The 22,471-nt window shown below is 39.9% G+C and overlaps 1 protein-coding gene across 8 annotated transcripts in view; it reads left to right on the plus strand.

Annotated features, from left to right (window-relative positions):
* TJP2 (tight junction protein 2) overlaps window positions 1-22,471 on the plus strand; it is a 123,611-nt gene that overhangs the window by 80,557 nt on the left and 20,583 nt on the right. For all 8 annotated transcript variants that reach the window (XM_043891253.1, XM_043891251.1, XM_043891250.1 and 5 more), the window contains 10 exons: window positions 4,708-4,761; window positions 7,311-7,435; window positions 8,085-8,187; window positions 9,591-10,152; window positions 13,701-13,804; window positions 14,446-14,599; window positions 16,259-16,367; window positions 16,473-16,606; window positions 18,474-18,540; window positions 19,370-19,520. In XM_043891253.1, the coding sequence (XP_043747188.1) occupies window positions 4,717-4,761; window positions 7,311-7,435; window positions 8,085-8,187; window positions 9,591-10,152; window positions 13,701-13,804; window positions 14,446-14,599; window positions 16,259-16,367; window positions 16,473-16,606; window positions 18,474-18,540; window positions 19,370-19,520 (1,554 nt within the window). In that variant the 5' untranslated portion in view covers window positions 4,708-4,716. The remainder of the gene's footprint in view (window positions 1-4,707; window positions 4,762-7,310; window positions 7,436-8,084; window positions 8,188-9,590; window positions 10,153-13,700; window positions 13,805-14,445; window positions 14,600-16,258; window positions 16,368-16,472; window positions 16,607-18,473; window positions 18,541-19,369; window positions 19,521-22,471) is intronic.

The raw sequence follows: 22,471 nt of genomic DNA on the forward strand, positions 1-22,471 counted from the left end.
GAATAAATTACTAGAACTGGAACTGATTGATCAAGTGGTATGTAGATTTTACATTTTGAAATACATTAGGCATTTGCCTTCTGGAAGATTTATGCCAATTTATATTCCCACTGCTTCCCAAGAACGGGTTGGCCTAAGAGCATAAAACTAATTTTCTTTCTAATTGAAAATATGGTCACCATGATGAAAAAAACTTTAGAAATGGACAGAAGTTAAATTATTATTTCAGTGCCTGTGTGTTTCACTGTGAATTGATTTATTTAACCTAAAGATCACTGTCCTTTTGGGAATTGTGCTCTCCACCCACCCCATAGCATTGCCCAATCCTCGGGGTCATTGTCATGGTACTGCTTCTTCCCTGATGACTTTTAAACACTTTTTTGGCGTAGGGTACTGAATGATGGTTCTTCTTAATACATGAGAGTATAGCTATACTCAAAGAGGAGTTGGCAACTGTATTTATTTTACCACAACTTTCACAGTAATTCACTGTTGAAATCTGTTAGCTTTAAAGTAAAGTGCAGAGAAGAAACTTGGAAAACATACATGCTAGTAAGATTACTTCTGGGTGATAGTGGATTGGTTGTATTGAAGCCACATTGAAAACAGGTGTCGAGATGTTAGGAGGTGTTCTGTGAAAATGGAAAGGGATGATCAATTCTGATCAGCTGGATTTCTGCTTATTATTTTCCTTTAAGAAGAAACACTTTAAAAAAAAATAGGAAACTTTATTAAAATCTTAGAATAGTTGTGTTATACTGGCACAAATTGGAAAATGCTATTATAGACAACAAAAATCCAGAGAGAAATGGCCATAAACTATTTCTCTCTGGAACATCAGACCATAGGCACCTGAGTTTCCAGCTAACCACCTCAAGCATGATATGGAAAAAGCAGAGAGCCACTGAATGGAGTAGAAATTTACTTTAAAGGAAAACTTGTATGTAATAGAAATCGGTGTCTTCATCATATTAATTGAGTGATGAATGAATAATATATCTGTTAGCTTATTGAAAAGAAAACGTTTTTGAGTGCCTACTCTGTGTGCCAGACACTGTTCTAGAAGATATGAGACAAAAGTGAGATAGAAAAAAGTCACTTGAAAATTCATTTTCTTTTTTTTTAATTGAAGAACAGTGGTCGTGGTGAGTAAACTTAAACAATGGGAGAGATTTACATATTTTAGACAATTACCTCCTTTGAATGCTTACATATTTCACTGTTACCATGCCTTCATTTAGCCTAAGCATCAACCCTTTTTGGACACTAATGCACCCCCACCCCCAAAGCATTCAGTCCCAGGTGTGCTGGTAGCACAGAAACTAATTCTCACCTTTTCCAGGCACCCTTTTTTTAGTTCTTTCTAACCCTAGAGACAATCTAAGTTCTATTTTTAAATCTCTTTCTGAGAATTCTGATCTCTTGGAGCCAGATGGTATTAACCAGGGAGATGTCCCCACTGTAAGTACATAGAGGGAGGAGGGAACTAAAGGATTATAAACTCCTCTGATTTGAGTAATCAGTGGCAGCCACTCAAGAGTAGTCTGGCTCATCTTCTCTACAAACAAAATTTCCTTTTTCTAACCCCATTCTACCAAAAGAAAGACATTATCTGCTCTAATATATCAGTTGTTAGTTTTTTGTGCTAAGCGGCATCTTCCCCCCTCCCCCTCCTCCCCACCAAGCCTAAGAGTTTAACTGGGTAAAACAGGAGGACAGTACCTGGACATATTTTGATTCTCTTCTGTTTTATTAGTAGCAGTGCAGGAATTGGCAAATTTGAGTTTAAAAAATTTTTAATGTAAAATAGAGAGTTTTTCTTAAATTATTTGTAAAGAAGTACAATAAAGCTTTTTATTCATATAATTAAATTTCTTTAAGTCCTTATGTTTTAGATATTGTCTATTAAAAAACATATAACTAGATCTTCTTGTTTTTAATCCATTTTGACCATCTGTCTTTATTGTGGTAACTCTTCTACATTCATTTCTACAATCATAGTTTATGTTTTGTGCTAATATTTGCCCTCCTTTTACTCAATTTCCCATTTTGTCTCTTCTGCCTTCTTTTGAGTTGACCTTTGTTTTCATTTTATTTTTCCCTTTGCTATTTTGGAAGTTATATTCTAATTATTCCCATACCAGAAAATTTAATATGTGGATTTTTCTCAATGAAGTTCAAAATTAATCAACAGTTTAATTCTGCTCTTGAATGCAATATTTAGAGTAATTAAATCATGTTACAGTCTTCTAGATTTACCTACTGTGTTGCCTAGTAGTGTGTGTGTGTGTGTGTGTGTGTGTGTGTGTGCGTGCGCGCTCTCAGGTGTTTCCGACCTTTTGCGACCCCATGGACTGTAGTCAGCCATGCTTCTCTGTCCATGGAATTTTCCAGGTGAGAATACTGGAGTGGGTTGCCATGCCCTCCTCCAGGGGATCTTCCTGACTCACGGGTCGAACCCACATCTCCTGCATCTCCTACTTTGGCAGGTGGATTCTTTACCACTGAGCCACTTGGGTGCTCACAGAATTTTAGTTCTTAGTTAACTCTCAAAACTTACATGTTTATTATAGTTGCATATAGCCAATATACATCCGGGTGTACCTCCCTTCTTGTTTTATTCTTTTTTCTGGGATTATTTTCCTTTCTTAAATTTGTCCTTTGGAAGTTCTTTTACTGCTTGTCTGTGGTAATAATCTTTCTCAATTTTGTTTTTTAAAAAAATGTCTGTCCCCCAAATCAACAGTACTGTTCTAAAGGTATAGTTCTACTGAGTTCAGGCTTTCATTATTGCTGTTTCCAAGTCAAGTGTTATTCTAATTGCTCTTTTGTACTCTTTTCTGTCTAGCTACTCTCAAGTCTCTATATCTTTTTCTGTAGTAAGATTACCATGTTTTTCAAAGTGATTTTTTTAATTTGTTTTTTTTAATTTACCCTGTTTGTGATGTATCAGTCTTGAACCTGAAGAATCATCAGGTCTTGTTGTTTTGGAGTATTGCATCTGTCTCACTTTTTTTTTTTTCATTTATTTTTATTAGTTGGAGGCTAATTACTTTACAATATTGTAGTGGTTTTTGCCATACATTGACATGAATCAGCCATGGATTTACATGTATTCCCCATCCCGATCCCACCTCCCACCTCCCTCTCCACCTGATTCCTCTGGGTCTTTCTTAATTTCTTCTGGAAATCTAGATAGACACATTGTAAGACTATTTCACCTTTAACTTCTTTCAGCTGTTTCACTTTTTTAATGATTTGTGTTGCACTGGGCAGTTTATTTACATCTTTCTTCCAATTCATTATTATCTTCAACTGTGTGGTATGTGGTTCAGTCCGTTTTTAAACGTAATTTTATTATTGTATTTTTTTTATTTCTAAAAAAATTTTAGATTTGCTTGGTCATTTTTGATGCTGTTCTTTGATGCTGATTACACTTTGAATTCCCCCTTTTTAATTTCTTATGAAAGACACATGAAACATATACTTTTCTTTTGGTCTGTGATTGATTTTTTCCAAAATCCACAGACTTTGATTCTGCAGTTTATTTCTCTTAACTCTCACTAATGATGACCTGTTTTGTGTTTGTGTTTAAACTGTGAACTCATGTTCCACAGATACTTGTCTGCAGGATTCTCTGAAGCCTGTTTTGTAGTGTGTTCCTGGGTATTTTTAGTGTGTTCCTGGAGTATTTCGTTCACTCCATGTACCTGGGTGGTGCTGCCAATGTAGAACCACTTTGGGTATGAGTGGGTATGAAATATGAATTTCAGTCTCAAGCCTGAGTGAGTACAGGTCTATCAATACAGGAATTCTCCAGGGAGATATTTTTAGATATTTCCACTCTGCCCAGAGCCAAGAAAGAGACAGGCAGCGGTGCCTGCTGTCTCCATCTGCCTCGCACGCTTTTCCCCCGTATACATCCACTCTGATCTGATCGCCACCCTGTTTACATCTACAGTTTTCTCTCTTTCCAGCCTCCTGTTGAAATGCCTGCTGCAGTGCTGTCTTATCTCTCTGGCTTTGAGCTTTCTTGGCATTTCTTGCCTTTAAGGATTTCCCCTCAAATCCAGCATGCATTTAATGGATTATTATGATTATGAAATGATATCCACTATTTTCAGGTTTGTCTAGACATCTGTTTTAGAATATTGTCAGAAATTGACACCCAGGGGTCTGTTTATGCTGGCATTATCATCTTTTATACCCATAATACTGATGGGGAAAAGGCCAAGGGGTCCCACAGACCTTGATACAAATAGTCTCAAGTTTGGCACTCTCTTGATAAAGGCCAAGGATTCCCTTAGACTTAAAAATGCATAAACTTGCCTAGGAAGTTGCTTTTGACTGGAGAAAGGGGATTTTTTTTTTTTTAATTGAAATATATCTGTTTCCAACTCTAGATAAGGGCTTTTATCATGACCATATTTTGGAGTGGTGATAAGAAAAAAGCATAACACTTAATATTTCTTCCTTTTAGGGTATACCTCTCAGTATGTATTTCACTAGTTTTCCTTGTATTGTTAAGACTGCCATTTCATTGAAGGAGAGTGTGTTTGGAAATAAGTAGTATAATGTTCCCACTCTTGTTGATGTGTGGAATGTGTGAACTGGACTTTCTATGGAGACATTTTGAATTACAGTTTTATTTCCAGCATTGAAATGCTTGTGGTTTTAATCAAATTGGTTTTGATTCTTTTAAAACAGGCTCCAGGCATGGAAGAACTGATATGGGAACAGTACACTGTGACCCTACAGAAGGTGAGTGTTACGTATGTCAAATCTGCTACAGTCTGTTCTTATATTTACAGATCATGGATCTTTTTTTAATTGAAGTATAGTTGATTGTGCTTCAGGTATACATACAGCACAGTGATTCATGTGTATACATATGCAGACACACATACACACTTTTTCAGATTCTTTTCCATTACAGATTAAGAGATACTGAATATAGTTTCCTGTGCTATACAGCAGGACCCTGTTGTTTATTTTATATATAGTTGTGTGTATCTGTTCTTCTCAGATTCCTAATTTATCCCCCCTCCCTTTTCCCCTTTGGTAACCATAAGTTTGTTCTCTATGTCTCTGTTTCTGTTTTGTAGGTTCATTTGTACTAATATCTTTGCTTGGATTCCACATACAAGTGGACATATAATGACTGAGTATTACTCCATTTATATATACCATAACAGATCATGGATCTTATTTATTTGTACACAGACACAATTACTGCATTAACGAGGATTTGTATGTTGTTCTATTTTTTGGCTAAGATCTGTATAATATAGAAGAATCATAGAGATTCATTAATGTATTAACATGTCTTCAGATAGAATATTTTACAGGAAAAAGAGGAAAGAAAGGGAGGAATGGAAATAATCTGTTCTGTTTAATGTTAAGGCAGCGTCTACAGCTTCTGTAATTTTAAGTATAGCGTTTATAACATCATTCCCTCAGTGAGTTTTAGGTCCAAACTAAACTTTAAAACATTGGTTTAGCACTCAGGAGACATAGGTTGTATTCCTTGTCCCACTCCTTGATTGTATTAATGAAGCTAAGTTAATCAGATTTTTAATGATGCCCTCTCACCCTCCCCCCACACACAATGAGATTGAAAGTAGAAGTAAGATCATAAAGTAAGATCATAAAATACATTAATGTATTTTACTGAATTTTTAAAGTTATGTCACAGGTATTACCCCTCTTGGTTAAATTAGGTAATACAAAGAACTTCTAGAACTTGGAGTCCAATACACATTAATAATTGCTGCTTAATAAATGCTAGCTCTATTCCTTTTTATTCTGACAGAGAGTTTGAGGTAGGCATGATAGGTGTTAGCCCCACTCAAGACAAGTGCAGCCATTAAGAACTTGTAAGTGATTTGTGTGTGGCTAAATGGCTAAATGAACTAAACACACACTCGTGATTCTTATTCACCAAGCTGCCTTGGTTAGCCTCGTGATTTTCTTGGGCCCTGTATGGGTCTTTTTCCACTCTGAGTCCTTCTAGTCTCTGTCACCGTGTAGATGGAGTCTAAGTTCCTCAAAGGGAGAGTTTTCCTTTGACCATCACAACAATGAACTTCAGACCTTGACTTCAGTGGAAACTGGTTTTTGAATAAATGTGTATGAAATCAATTCAGATAGAAAAACACAGGTGGATGCTCAGGTGCTGAAACTTCTGGAGCGGTAATCATGAGTTCTTGAGTTGAGGGGCTTCCCCCATTAGGTCTTATTTTTCACCTCTTGTCATTTTCTGGGGCTTCCATTCTGACTGTTTTCTCTGCCCCTTTGCTATATACCATTTGAATTTGAACCACAAATTGGCAAAGGTAGGAAACATTTTAGGCCTGGTACAGAGGATAGAGCTATCTTTGTGTGGAAACGGGTATCAGGTGACAGTGCTGCCAAATTCAAAGCCATGGGATTAATGAACAACAGCCCAACTTGTTCTGTGTTTTTGTTTGCTGTCAATTGGCATCGTGGGCCCCACATGGGAACTTTTTTTGGGTGAAGGTTTCTTTTATTCTCTGAATAGATTTTTATATAATCAAACTCTTATTTAGCATTATAGCCACATATATCCCTGGATGTGAATATAGTCCACATATAGTCCTGGATGAAATCCAGGAGCTTAGCTTTGTTGAACACTGAAATGAATTAGGATTCTGTATTATTTGGGTTCACCCTTATGCATTTCTAGATTAATCTTGAATCTCATTCATCTCTATTTCCATCCTAAATGCATGTGGAAAAGAATTTAATACTTTGCTGTCTCATAAGATGTCAAAAATAAGTTCATCTTCAGGTTTTGTCTTTAAAAATCCATATACTTCTTCTTCACTGTATATTAAAATGTGACCATTAGCTCCTCTAACTTGTAAGTTAAAGGTATTCTTTAAAAATACGGGTTTCACACAGATTCAGTTGTGACGAGCCTTTCCAGCTCAGGCCTGGATATGAGAACAGGTGTGATTGGTGATTCTAATAGCACATACTTATTTGGACAGAAGATGTAATTTCCATCCCCTGCCAGCTTCTAGAGATAACGCCAGTCTGTGCTATGAATCTTGTCCAGCTTTCTTTCACAAGGCTGTTTCTTTTAGATAAGGTATTTCCCTTTATAAACCTGCCAGCTAACCATGATGATGTTATGTTCTGTTTCTCACTTGTTTCTCTAAGCCCTCTGTTTCTGAACTGTCTCTGGTTATTGGTTTGACCTTCATTTTATTGACTGCCTGTAATAAATCCTGAAAGCCACTTATAGAGGATTTTATTTTAATTTTTATCTTAACTTCAATGACCAGGATTCCAAGAGAGGATTTGGAATTGCAGTATCCGGAGGCAGAGACAACCCCCACTTTGAGAACGGGGAGACATCGATCGTCATTTCTGACGTGCTCCCGGGTGGGCCCGCCGACGGGCTGCTTCAGTGAGTGTCCTTCCTCCTGCTCCCGATCCCTGCCAGTCCACTGGTTGGCCCTGGACAGGGGGCTTTTGGTGGTGTGCACTTTTAAAATTAAAAAAAGAAAGGAATATATATATATGTGTAAGTTAGTTTTCTTTCATACAGAGAGCATGGTAGAATTTTTACATCATTTTTGGGATGAGATAAAGTTGCGAGTTAGGGTTCTGTGACCTCAAAATTTCTTTAAGAAGCTGAAACAACCTCTTGACTTCATCCCCTCCAAAACACAAGTGACTATCAGCCTCCTTTGGGGGCATCTGCAGATTTGCCGGAGCATACCATGTACCATGGTCCACCATACACCATGGGTAAGGAGGGCCTGATGTACGGGTTCCTTCTGTGCTCAGACCGTAGTGCCGTCCAGTGACTCCTGGTGGGATCCCGTGGGTTTGGGTCCTTCTCTGCAGGTGGTTTCCAGGAGACACTGTCCAAAGCGCTCTGAGCATCTCTTGGGTTCCTTCCTCTGAAGAGCTCAGACCAAGTTGACAGATTAAACCTCAGGAGTCATTAGACACCAAGCCCTTTAATCTTTTGCTTTTATTTGTTCCTAAATGAACAATTGAGAGGGGCAAGCTGGGAGTTTTTCATACCCCATTTTTCTGTTTTGTTGCAGAGAGAATGACAGGGTGGTCATGGTCAATGGTACCCCCATGGAAGACGTGCTCCATTCTTTCGCTGTTCAGCAGCTGAGGAAGAGTGGGAAGATCGCTGCCATTGTACGTCCTGGGTTTGTTCAGCTTGACTCCGTAGCGCTTTGTTTTTATGCCCAGAGGAAAATTACTACTTACTCTTTAGCACTTGACAGAATTGTACCATCTAGGCACCACTGCCTCTGTACCCTCAGCATGTTGGGAGGGTGATGCTAACTAAGGTTGATGTAAAGACCCTTCCTGCCTTCTCATCCTTCTCCTGACTTAGACCAGTGCTTCTCTTACCTGCATAAATTTGCCTGAAGAGCCAGGTTAGATCATTATTCTCTAAGAGAATTAACTAGATTGCGAACAATGGTAAAACCACATTAATTTAGAAACTAAATTACGAGCTCATAAACTCATCTGTAACAGCTCTCCCAGGATCATGTTCTTTCTTCATAAACTCGCATTTCTTTGGAGATAACTGGCAGTCTGTGCCATTCACTCATTTATTGGCTTACTCAGTCATTCGGCAAACATTGGTTGAATATCTGCTTAACCCTGGAGCAGGTCTGAGCTATAAGGAGTATTCACTCCAGCAGGGCAAGTGGACACAGCGAGCGAGAATTGGAACATGGTGTGTTAGGGACAGTGCTGGGGGGATACACGGGGTGTGTGGTGTTTTTTTTTTTTTTCCAACTTTATATGATAAAAATTTTCAAACAAAAAGGGAAGTTCAAAGATTAGTATAATCAACACTTATCTTCTATAGTGTTAATATTCTGCCATATTCATTTTAATTCATATTAATTTTTCTCTGTATGTGTATATAAAGACATACTTATTTTTAGTGAACCATTTGACGCGAAGGGGCAAGATATGACCGTTCAACCCTTCTTGCTTCTCAAACCTCCTAAATAAGGACATTCATCTACATAACTCTACTACTGTTATCCTATTAAAGAAAAGTAATAATAACTTCACCATGTCATTTAGTACACAGTCCATGTCCTAAGGTGACTTTGATAGACTGTTTTTGTTCTCCATCCAGGAGCCAAAGTTCATGAGTCATATTTGGTCCTTGTCTCATCAGTCTTTAATCTAGAAGGATCCCTCTTTTCCCTCCTCTCTCCTCCTACATGCCACACCCCCCCCCAGCCCCCACTTTGAATGACACTGATTTATGGATGAACCTAGGCACTCCTACACAGAATGTCTCACTTTACACATTTTCAGTTTTGTAACTTATTGATTTAAAGCCTCTTGGTGCTTTTCACACTTTTGAGTAGAAGCAGATTTTTGGAGACACTGTGCTCGGTTTTATACTCATTGCCTTACTTTCTTCTTAACACTCTGGGGTATTTATCCTTCTTGTTTTAGCCTGGGTAGGAACACACAGTTTTACTGGGAAGGAAACCCGGGCTCTTAAGCACTGTATTCTCTCTGTTTGGTTGTGACTGTCTGGTGTCTCCACTGTTTGGTGACAGGTGGTCAAGAGGCCCCGGAAGGTCCAGTTGGCCCCGCTGCAGGGCAGTCCTCCTGTCCACGAAGATGACCGGGCTTTCGAGGTGATGGACGAGTTTGATGGCAGAAGCGCCCGCAGCGGCTACAGCGAGAGGAGCCGGCCCAGCAGCCGCGGAGGGCGCAGCCGCAGCTGGGAGGAGAGCCCTGAGAGGGGCCGTCCCCACGACCGGGCGCGCAGCCGGGATCGGGGCCGGAGCCTGGAGCGGGGCCTGGACCACGACGACGACTACGGGCGAGCCCGGGAGCGCAGCCGTGGCCGCAGCCTCGAGCGGGGCCTGGACCACGATGATTACAGGCGGGCCCGGGAGAGCAGCCGCGGCCGGAGCATTGACCCGGTCTACGATCGCGCGTACACCCCTGAGGGGGAGTACGGCCACAGGGCCCAGCCTGATGCCCGGTATGGGGCGTCCCAGAACCGCAGCCGCGAGCACCTCCACTCCCGCAGCCCCAGCCCGGAGCCCCGGGGGCGGTCAGACTCGGACAAACCCATCGGGGTCCTTCTGATGAAAAGCAAAGCAAATGAAGGTAGTCATGCGTGATGAAGAAAAGCACTGTAACAATAGCTAACTCTTCCGTGCCACACATTGACCTAAATGCTTTGCACAGATTATTAGCTCATTTCATCCTCACCACCACCTCCTGTGGGTGTTACTCATATTTTTATTTTATAGACTAGGAAACTTGAGGCGCAGAGACGTTCGTTGACTTGCACAGAGTTATATCATCGATGGCAGAGCCAGGTGGCAGAAATTTGGCTTTAAATGGTTAGGCCAGTGATTCTCAAAGCCGCATAAGTATCACCTGGACTCTTGTTAGAAAGGCAGATTCTTAGGCCCCAGCCCAGTCCCCACTGAATCAGAGGCACTGGGGTGGCCCCTCCTGTTAACAAGCTCTCCTGGTGAACCCAGAGCAGCTTAAACTAATGAAACCACAGTAGAGGATGATACTCCAGCCAGTCTTGATTGAGATTTTGATCTATGCCAGGGCCTCTGTGGAATAAATATTTTCTTATTTAATCCTCACTAGAAGCCTAAGTGGTGGGTGGGAAACCGCTCCTCTTTTACAGGTGGGGATGGTAAGGTGAGGAGAGATTTATGGTGTGTCCAGGATGAGGTGGGCTCTGCCCTGCACTGCTGATCCATGTCATGTGCCTGGAGCAGTTGCACACACTTAATCATGTCCAAATTCACTAAAGTCCTGTGTGATAGGTAGACAAACCAGTATTACTTGCAGCTTAGGTGAAACTCAGAGGTGGGGAGGTGACTTGCCCACATCTTGAAGCTGATAAGTAAGTGGTAGAGTTGGAACCTAAACTTCATCTCTTGGAAATAAATGACAGGAAACAAGTAGGTGAATGAACAGGGATTTAGAGCCCTGTGTTGTGATATTCCTTGCATTGATTCTTGGCATTCAACATATTAAATTCCTTGTAAGATACGTTTTATCTCTTTTCGTTCTCTAATTCTTCTCCAAAGAGGAAAAAAGATGAGTATCCAAGAGTGTAATGTGTAAGACCGCTTGCTTTTTAGGTTGGGAATTTGCATTTTAAAGAGCCTATCAGATGAAAGGGTTTGTTTTCTTTAGCTCTTCTAGAGGTGCATAAAGAGTTGAGTTATAGAACGGGGTACCTGTTGAAAGACCTGATACTGAAAAGATGTTGAAATAATTGCAAGGATGTGAATAACAAGATACCTGGAGCACAGGCCCAGAAAGTAATGGTGCAAGTTGAGATTGTATGATCTTTGAGGAATGTGCATCTTAGGTGGTTTAAGGGTTCTAGAGAATCTTATCATCCTAGATAATGACATCATCAACCCCCAAGAATTGCAGAGTGAAAACCATTCTGCTTCCAGATTGTGGACTGTTGAGGAGTTTTGAGAAAGATGACTTGATATGAGGCATCCTTCACAGAGGCCTACTGTATGTTCTGTAGGACTTGCACCCAGGTTCCTGAGTTCCCCGCTGCAGTACTCTGCAGTATTTTCCTCTTCCTCTTTCTCCTCTCCTGCTTCTTCCTCTTTTGCCTTCTCTTCCCGCTCCTACTCCTGCCACAGAAAGAACCACATCCTGCAAATAATTGTGGGTGCACCAATATGTGAAAAACTCAACCAAATGTTTCATGGAACAATCCTTACTGTGTGTTGGTTTTTGAATAGTTCCATTACATTAAATTAAAAAATACTGGTCACAGCTCACTAAATTGATTTCAAGATTCACTCCTGAATTGTGATCCACAGTTAAAAAAGATGTTGCGTGTCCTAAGAAACTGCCCAAGTCACGCCTGGTCTTAGTAATACTACCGAGGAGCAAAGGGAGCTCGAGCCCCTTTGCAGATGTGACATTTTACTCCTTCTGGGCCATTTTGTTCTTTAAACTTAGAATTCAGTGTTCATTGTTTTCCTCCCAAGGTTCTACTTTTTCAAAAAGATTTTTAAAGCCACCTTTTGCTAAGATTACATAATAATTAAGCATAACTGGCCAGAGTTCCATAAGAATTATCTTTAAAAATATCTGGCTGTTGGTAAGGTCTTCATTTGATTAAGATAAATATGATCCACTCATATGGCCAGCATTTACATGTTTCATGGGCATTAGATAGACTTGCTTGTAAAAGTCTTAGAAGCTGGTCAGCTGATTTTTTTCTTCATTTGAAAGATGCCTACAAACACATCAATGGCAACTTGTTAATTTTACAGTAAGAGTACAGTTTTTAAGAGGATGGAGGAATTGTTGACACGTGAGAAGTCATGGCTGAGGTTTGTCTCAGCCTTCTGTGCTGGACTGTGAGGCTGTTTAACCAGTAAGGAATTGCCATCCTTGAAAGAAAATGTCATCCATCTTACCCTTATTATTTCTTGAGCATCATCTTCCTATAAGGTGGCGGTGGACCTCAACACTGTTAATCATTGTAAGATCTGATGCAAACTTACTGTAAGTCACTTAAACCTGATCTTTAAATCTATATCTAAGTAGTAAAAAGTTATTTTGAATTGACAAGATTTTAGTCCATAACAATAATAATGAAAATTTGAATGTGCCTCTTTTAAAACCTGCTAGGTTTAGGTAGCTTCCTAAAATAACCGAAATTCATCCTTAAAATATGTCTATTTACAAGTTTAGTAAAATCAGAATAATATTTAAAATATTTTAAAGTATATATATACTTAGTAAATACAGTGGTTTTTCTTTTGAGATCAACACTAAGTCCATGAATCCCCAGAGCTGTGCCAGTTTTAGTTGAATACTGTATCTGTTGCTTTGCTGGTTTATTTATCCCTATTCTTCACACACTGAAGTTTTTTCAGTGCCAAATCCTACACAATTTAAATGGTTATAGATGGAGAGTATAATATAGGTGGTACCTTCCTATAGGTAACTGGATTGTCAGTAGAACATGCCTGTACCGAATTGTGTTTTTTTCCTTCCCCCAACATTTTATTTTGAAAAGTGTTAATTTTGTAGCAAATACTCAAATAGCCTTCACCTAGTTTTATCAGTTTTTAACACTTTGCCACATTTGTTCCATTTCTATTTTTTCCCTTTCTCCCTCCCCCTGTTCTTCCCCTACCCCCTCTCTGTCTCTAATTGGGGTTTTGGGACCCACTTGAAAATAAATTGCAGGCAACATGAACTTTATCCTTAAATATTTCAGTGGGTATCTCCCAAGGACAAGAATATTCTCTTACATAACCATAATGCTATCATCACTCTTAAGAAATTAGCATGAATATACCTTTTAATATAGCCCAGTTCATTTTGAAGTTATTCCAAAATAATGTAATACACCCTCCCTCCCCACACCGCCCCCTGTGCACCCCACACATTGAATTGAGGACCTAGTGAAGTTTTATGCAGTGTGTTTGTTTTTTGATATCTCCTTTAATCTAGAACAATCTCTCTGCCTCTTTTGTTTTTTATGACAGTGACAGTTTCGACAAGTTCAAGCCAGTGGTCTTACAGACTCTCTCACATGCAAAATTAACTTTTCATACATATTTTAAAGTAGTTAGTCCTGAAAGGCAGACTCAGTTTTCTGGACGTGTTAATGAAATATGTGTATGTTTGTCTCCTAGAATATGGTCTCCGGCTTGGGAGTCAGATCTTCATAAAGGAAATGACCAGAACCGGTCTAGCAACTAAAGATGGCAACCTGCATGAAGGAGACATAATTCTCAAGGTGGGCGGATAAGGGCAGAGAACAACCAGGTTCATGCTCAGCTTCATAGTCTACATTTCCACATTGAAGTTCCAACACAGTGAAACTTTGTTGAGATGGGAGTCTCAATAGTAAGACAAAGCCGGGAAGAACAGCAGAGAGATCGTTTTTATCAGGAAAACCAGACTTAGAGATTTGTAATAGAGGAATGTCAGTTTAAAGAAAAAAAATCTCAACAAAGACATCCTTCTTCCCCTGTTTATTTAAAGCTTAAGCTCCTATTTTCTGAATGAAGGAAAGATGAGAGGGTGACTTGGTGGTATATGAATGCTGAATATTTAATAGTTTTTGTAAATCTCTCCAGTCAGGAAACATGTTCCAATAGTAAACCAAGCCATTGTCTTGAACTTGGAAGTTCAGTAAATTCACAGAGTCACTTGAGCACACTATAGCTCTCACACGTGTGTTTGGGTTTCAGACACGCAGGGTTATATTTAATTTAAAGGATAATTCATTTTTGTTCATTCTGTCATCTTAAAGCCCATGTCTGTTTGAATAGCTGTGCAAAGCCTTTACATTTTTAGCAGGGGAAAATAAGAACTTTTCTATTTCACTCTTAATAGTTGTATTCCATGGAACGTTACTGTTCTTCATATACACAGATAAATGGAACTGTAACCGAGAACATGTCTTTAACGGATGCTCGAAAACTGATAGAAAAGTCAAGAGGGAAACTCCAGCTCGTGGTGCTGAGGGACAGCAAACAGACGCTCATCAACATCCCCTCATTAAATGACAGCGACTCAGAAATAGAAGGTAAAGAAAGGGGAGGGTATGAACTTAGCTGGGAGTGAGGAAGGATATTGCTTCTGCATTCTCATCTCTATTTATCGGAGTCATTCAGCTGGAAGTTAAATTCCTAACAGAAACCTCTCTTTTAAACTTTAATTCCAAGTTAGATTGTTATTTTCTTATTAAATGGTCTATTGAAATTAGGATTCCAGTATGGAATTCTGGTGCACTTAAGAGTCCCAGTGGACTCTGATTGAATACAAAACTTGTGAGTAAACAAATGTATATAGGAGTGGCTCAGAGAACTAACCACAGGACTTCCCTGGCAGTCTGGTGGTTAAGGCTCTGCCCTCCCAAGGCAGGGCGTCTGGGTTCAACCCCTGATCAGACAGCTAAGATCCAGCATGCAGCAGTTGAGGATCCTGTGTGCCACATCTAAGACCCTGTGCAGTCAAATAAATAAATATTTAAAAAAACAAAAAAAAGACCTAACCACATACATTGTAAATTACTCATTCTTGGGCTTTCTTACATGATATTTTTGAAGTGGCTCTTAATATTTCCAACAAAGATAAGACAATATGGAGGATAGCTAAAACTGATAGACACTATGATAAGGAATCAGTTAGAATGACTGAATATTACAGTATTCATTGGTTTGGAATTTGTATCACCTCTTGTATGAAGATGTAATCATTTCTTTAGTTTTAACTTGAAGATGAATAGCATAGGATAACATCATTTATTTAGTTGGTTTAGTCTTTGTTTATTTCCACAAACAAGTCCAACTTCATGTCCTTCAGATTGGTCTTGGATATTCTGCTCTTTATTCTTTTTTTTTTTTTTGGCTCTTAGGCGTGTCTTTATTATGACTTTTTCTTTTTCTTTCTAAATTGAGATATAGTTGATATACAACACATAGGATAACATTTTAACCATGTAAAAATTACCCATAAAAATAACTAGGCATGGCATTTTCTACGTAACCATCTAGTATTGCCTTTGTGCAGAAAAGTTTAGAAAATATTAAGTGCTCAAGTTTAGAAATGGACTTGCTTTTTAAAAGAATTACTTCATAAAACCTTAAAACTTCGTTTAATTTCTATTATATAAAATGTTTAATCAAGTGGTTACTGCTTGGAGTACAGGAGAACAAGGAGAGCATGAGAAATAATCCCAACTTGCTAGGAGCTTGCAGTTTACCTCGTTTTTCCAAGTGTCATCCTCAATCCACTAATAGCATTGTGTCATACAGGAGCTTGATAGAATTGCAGAATCTCAGGCCCTACCCAGAACAACTGCATTTTAACAAGATCCCAGGTGACATGTATGCACATTTAAGTTTGAGAAGCATTGTTCTATGGTAAAGATGAGTTTGTGTATCTCTCCATCTATAAAAACCCCATCATTGGCTTTTGACTCTTCAGTGGCAGCTTTGATGGAAAGGATAATAAATGAGGAGCATAAAATTCTGAATTTGGATTCCTCTTTGTTAATTAATGTCTTTCCTTTCAAGCTATCAGATTTTTTTTTCCCAAGGGAAGACTATCAGACTATTTAATAGCACATTTACTGCCTGCCCTCTCTTCCATTTCCCATGTTTCCTTGCTCAGAGAATTGAATAATTTCTGGCACAGGTCTTAAATGTTTCATTTAAAAGACTTTTCTTATTTTTGAAACCAGATATCTCAGAAATAGAGTCCAACCGATCGTTTTCTCCAGAGGAGAGACGGCAGCAGTATTCCGATTATGATTACCATTCCTCAAATGAAAAGCTGAAGGAGAGACCAAGGTAAGATGATCCATATTTTCCCTTGCACATGTCCCTGTGTGTGTATATGCATACCTGTTGGCAGATCTGTCACGTGATGAAACATTAACATGCTGTGTGCTTAAGTTCAAGAGAGGACACGCAGAGCAGGTGGTCCAGGATGGGCGCCACACCCACCCCCTTTAAGTCCACTGGGGATATGGCGGCCGTGGGCAGCACGGAGCCCAGCAAGGAACCCAGATACCAAGAGGAATCCCCAGGTGAGGCTCATTTTACACAGTCGTATTCAGGTGTGTATGCTTGGTAATTCCAGAGGGTGGCTGGTAGGAGAGAGAAAAAATATTTAAAATCATTCTTCTGTATAGAAGAGGCACTCCTAACTCATTTAATATTAAAAAAAAAAAAAAAAAAGAATTTGCCTTTTGTACGCGCCAACAGATTGGTCACCTCCTGTTATATTTCAGTAGTCATGGTCCTTTTGTCTCCCATCCCTGACCCCAACCTGAACTGTTTTCTGTTCACAACACTTCTGACATCAACTGCATGGGTTTTGTCTTCCTCCCAACTATCAGTTCTCCAGACACCAGCCTGGTGTCCTGCAATTCAGTCCAGTTCTGACACTGACTACTGAATTCCTGCAAAGCCTGCCGGTTAAGGACTCCGTCGCACAAGATGCCCCCACCACAGATGCCAGTCACAAGCCTTGGGTTGCCGCCCTTACTTCTGACCAACCAGCTCTAAACTGAGAGGTCCCATGACCCCCTCTTCAAGTTTGATAATTTGCTAGAATAGCTCACAGAACTCTGGAAAGCACTTTGTTTACTATTACCGATCAAGTTGCTGCCACTCTGTGTCACTTACATCTAAAATTGTTCAGGAAGGGGAATACCTGGTTAATCAAATATTGATACTTTTAAAAATAAAGGATACAGCCAAATGGAAGAGATATCTAGGGCACAGAATGGGGAGAGGGTGGAGAGGTTTCATGCCCTCACTGGGCAGGTCACTCTACCAGCATCTCAATGATTTCATCCATCCTGAAGTGTTCTGAATCCCTTAGTTTTTGGAGGCTTTGTCATGAGCATGACTTCCTCCTCCTAGTGACCAGCCCCAGCTTGAAGCTGTCCAGAAGCCTACTAGGAGTCATCTCTTTAGAACAAAGGATGCTCCTATCACCCAGCAAATTCCAAAGGATGTAGGAACTCTGTGTCAGAAATTAAGGTTAAAGACTAAACATTAGAGCAAAAGATGCTCCTGGTACCCCTTTCACTCCAGAAATTAATAGGGGTCTTAGGATCTCTGTGTCGACCTGGGGGTGGTGCAGAGAGACAAGATACATGCCTCTTAATTATGTCACACAGTCGCATTTTGTCAGATTGGATTAAAGTCCTTTCATGTCCCATTTCTTTATTTCAGAAATAATTTTATGTATGTATTTTTGGCTGTGCTGGGTCTTTGTTGCTGGGAGGGCTTTTCTCTTGTTGCGGTGTGTGGCTTCTCACTGAAGCAGCTTCTCTTATGCAGAGCACGGACTCTAAGGCACATGGACTTGCTAGTTGTGGCTCCCAGGCTCTGGAGCACAGGCTCAGTACTTGTGGCACACGGGCTTAGTTGATCCGTGGCATGTGGGAGCTTCCTGGATCAGGGATGGAACCTGTGTCTCCTGTATTGGCAGATGGATTCTTTACCACTGAGCCACCAGGGAAGCCCCTATGTCCCATTTCTGATCTCAACTCCATCACCTACCCCCCACCACAATAAAATTATCATCAAAATTTAAATGCATAAATATCTATCCATGGAAAAAACAGCATTATTACATGACTTTTAAATTATTTAAAAATGCTACCACTTTGTAAATGTGATTATGCACCTTGCATTTTTAAGTTTCATTTTCCTTCTCACTTGTTTTTGAGAAACTACTGACATCTGCTAATGCTTTAAAATTTAACTTTTAAGACTTATTTTTCTTGTTTGATGTGATGATGTATATGTAGCATAAGGAACAGACTTGAATTTTTTGTGGATTTTGTGATCTTCATATTTAGAGACAAAACCTGTTTGTCCTGGTTGCTAATGATATTTTTTTAAAACATTTTATAACTAGTGATGTTTTTTAATCCACAGTTCCTCCACCAAAACCAGCCCCGAGAGCTGTTCTTCGTCCAAGTCCTGAAGATTTAGCAATATATGGGTAGGCATCTCTTCCTGTTCCCCTTTCTTGCTCCACACAGCTCTGTCAACTTAACTGAAATCTGGAAAAATGGTGTTCATAAACACCATTAAATGGTGATGATTTTGTATATAATCAGCTGCCTTTAACCCATCTCTATTGCTAGTGTTTTTAAGAAAGAGAAATCATTCGTAGGAAGAGTAAAATGTGGAAGTAAGTTAGTGTTAACTTTGCCTGCTTGTCTGCTTAGCTGGCTAGTGTCCCAGATGTTATTCTGAATAGCTGAGTTTGCCAGATCAAGAATGCCCAGATGGGTGAAGAATTGCTTAACTCTGGTGCCTCTGTAGGGACTGTAGTGATAGCTGGCCCTGGTGTGTGGAGGGATGGGGAAGTGATGCAGGGCTCTTCACTGGACAGTGAGAATCCCTGGTTCCATGGTGTTCCATGGGTTAGGATCCTGCTCCCCTGGACTCAGGCTGTCTCCATTTGACAGGAGCCCTGTGGGATCAGCAGGACTTTCTTTGGAAGAATCCTGAAGTCGGAATCAGATGGCCTTGAAGTTTTACCCCAACCCTGCCCTTTATTTGCTTTTTATCTTGAATGAGTTTACTTAGACATTCTCTCTGTTTCTTTTCTTCACTGGTAAAGTGGCCTCCTGATATTCATCTCACAGCCCCAAGGAGAATAAAATTATAGATATATATAAGAAAGGCAAGAGAGAGTTTATAAAGGGTAAATCACTCTATAGGTAGAAGAAATTAAATCTCTCACTGCTAATGTTGGTTCTCCTTTACCAAAAAAAAATAAGAAAACCTCCCATCTTTCTTTACTGAAACTGAACCCATTGCAGCCCCAATACCAAAATGGTGAGGTTCAAGAAGGGAGACAGTGTGGGCCTCCGGCTGGCTGGTGGCAATGACGTTGGGATATTTGTGGCCGGCATTCAAGAGGGTACCTCCGCGGAGCAAGAAGGTCTTCAAGAAGGGGACCAGATTCTGAAGGTATGAAATCCCAGCCCTGTTTGTAGGTGTTACTGGGAAAGAGTAGGGTTTCCTGGAGGGTCTTACATAAAGGATGAAGAAGTGGTCCCGCTGGTGAAAATAGACGAGCTGCGGGTTTGTTGCTGCAGAGCATCAGGTCTCTGTTTCTTTCCAGTGGACCCTGTTTCCTCAGTCCTGGAACCCAAAACTCATCCTTATGTCTGTGGGAATTTATAGCGTTCAGAACCCTCACAAAGATTTTTATTAGTTTGATTCACAAAACAATTGAGACTTTAACTAAAGGCCGAGGTGGAAGATCTTGCTCATGGTTTTTAGCCGATTCTCCTGCCTGGTTATCACTCTTCAGGCTGTGTGCTGTAACTGAACAAAGGTGAATGTTGCCATCAGATCGTCTGATTTGAATCCTGTCCCAGCTTCATATTAGTTTGTGGCCCTGGCTCCAGCTCTGAGACTCAGGTTTCTGTATCTGTTCAATGTGGATAAGCATACCTGCCTCGCAGGGATCCTGGAGAAATTAGAACAGGTGATACTCACAAGAGTAGGAGGGTCAGAGTCCCTTCTTTTTCCCAGTGAAAAATAACAAGTTGCTGCCACTCTTTGTCACTTACATCTAAAATTGTTCAGGAAGGGGAACACCTGGTTAATCAAATACTGATACTTTTAAAGCTACTGTGTATGTGTTTGTATAATCTGTTGGTTTAAAAACAACTGATAAGCAATTCCTGCTTTGACATTTTATGAAAAACACACCGTGTGTTTTCTGTTGACTTGAGCCTTAACTTCGAGCATGCTGAGTACCTTGTGATTATAAAAATATAGAATGCTCGGGAGTTGTCTTCACTGGAATTTCTGCTTCTGTAAACTTGCTTTTCTTATCATGAGTTCCTAGGGGATCTGGTAAGAAGAGCATCTAACCTCAAAGGACAGGGGGAGAAAAGCAGAATTCCCAAGGCAGCAGAGCCCAGAAAGAAGTGGTCCTTTTCCTTCCTGGCCTGTGACCTCATGGTGGTAGTTCAGATTTCATTTCCAGAGCAGATGAAGGGCAGACCTTGACCCTGAGGTGCTCTGAAGCTTTCCAGTGACATTCTAGACCCTCTTTGGCTCTAGCCAGGATCCTGGAAGACAAAGTGTACCTGAGTGAACCTCAGGGTACCACATGAGCCTAGGAAACACTGCTTACCAAGTGCTACCGATAAGAATCCCATTCGAGTGCCAGCTCATACCAATTTACTCTTGGGTTGATACCAAAAAAGAAGCATGTGTCCTAAATGATGTGGGGCCACAGGAAGTTAGGAATTTGAAACCTTTAGCTCCTGAAGGTTCAAGGGTAAAATATTTTCATACCCCGGGGGTGGGAATAGGGTGGCGTGGAGAAAGACTTTCCAAATTGGAGAAAAAAAAGTAAATTCATTTAGAGGCTTGACAGACCTATCTCTAAGTTAAAGACAGAGAGAGTCACTTCCATGGGTAAAAATTATGATACGAAATGTTTGCTATTTAAGAAAGTATCTTATTTCCTGTTATTACCCTGGCGACAGGGAAGAAACTGTGGGGACCCACGTCTTTTGCAGTAGTCTCATGGGGAGGTCACACAGTAGATGGTCTTTATTCTTAGGCATGAATAAATTTTCTGTTGACTACGAAAGGAGCCGTGCGTTCTGCAAAGAGATGAAAAACCTTGAGCTCGCCTGCTGAGGCGGAGAGGTTGTGACACAGTCTTAGTGTAGCTGACACAGAGTCCTCTTCAGGCTCACAACAGACACAGCTGGACCCTGTAGACTATTAAATAGATAACGAAGGAGAATATTTATTGGAGAGGGCTGTACAACCTAACCAAAGTGCTGTCTTGGCCTTTTTTTCCTTTAGTTTGTCTCAGCACTTCTTTTCATCGTCAGATTGAGCATACCAGGGTCCGATACACATATACCAAGCACTTTCTTCTTTTTTTTTTTTTAAGCACTTTCTTCTGTTGTGGGTTTTTAAGTGCAGCTCTTTCTTTTGTAAAGGTGACAACTTGACATGCGGAATGAAAACATGAGTGTGTTGGGTGGCGAATTATGTGCCGTATAAATAACTGAAATAACACATGCTTTAGTGCTTGGGTTACCTGGTATGATTGTCATTTCATTTTCAGAAACTATTAGAGAAGAGGAAAGACAGAAACAAAAAACCTCCTCAGTTTGATTATTAACTGTGTGGATTTTAGCTACCATGTATGCTTTAATTTCAACCATTATAGTGTTTGGCTTGATGGAAAGTCATTCTCAGTTTGTAGAGGTGGACAAGGTCTTCACCCATGCCCTGTGGCTTTGCTTTATTTAAATAAACAAATGCAAGCATGTGCAGTGCATATAAAGACGTATACAGAGCCATGTATAGACACAAATGTAGATCCGCAGATAGCACACAAGAAAGGATTCAATACCAAAGGTCAAATATCCTTAATTCAGAGACAAAGAGATGGAAATGAGCTATCTTAAGTGCTAAATATTGTGTCAAAGTAAAAGTTAACATGATTGGTTTAGTAAATCACCATTTTTAAAGTACCAAGTATAGTTTTAGTCTCATGCCAAGTTTCACTTTTTTTTTTCTTTTCAACATTCTGTTCTTGTATTTATACAGTTATATTTTACAAAGCAGTAATGCAGTTTAGACACAGCCAAGCTGTCTCCAGAGTAGTTACAACACAAGCATGACGCAGAATGTGATGAGATAAACATTCCCAAGGAGAGCCTAGTTAGTGACAACTCCAAGTCCCTGTGTCTACCTACACTTCGAAAAGGGCTAGCTTGGTTGATCTCCCCACATTGAAAACTTCCATGAAAAATAATATGCCTGTTTTCACTTCATTATAAATTCTAACCTTAATTAAATTAGGCTCAATTAATTTTTTTTCAGTAGTAAGGCATTACTCTTTGATTAAAAGATTCTACAAGTCTTCAATAATTGAA

The sequence above is a fragment of the Cervus elaphus genome, chromosome 29 (assembly GCF_910594005.1).
Source record: "Cervus elaphus chromosome 29, mCerEla1.1, whole genome shotgun sequence".
Lineage (NCBI taxonomy): Eukaryota > Metazoa > Chordata > Mammalia > Artiodactyla > Cervidae > Cervus > Cervus elaphus.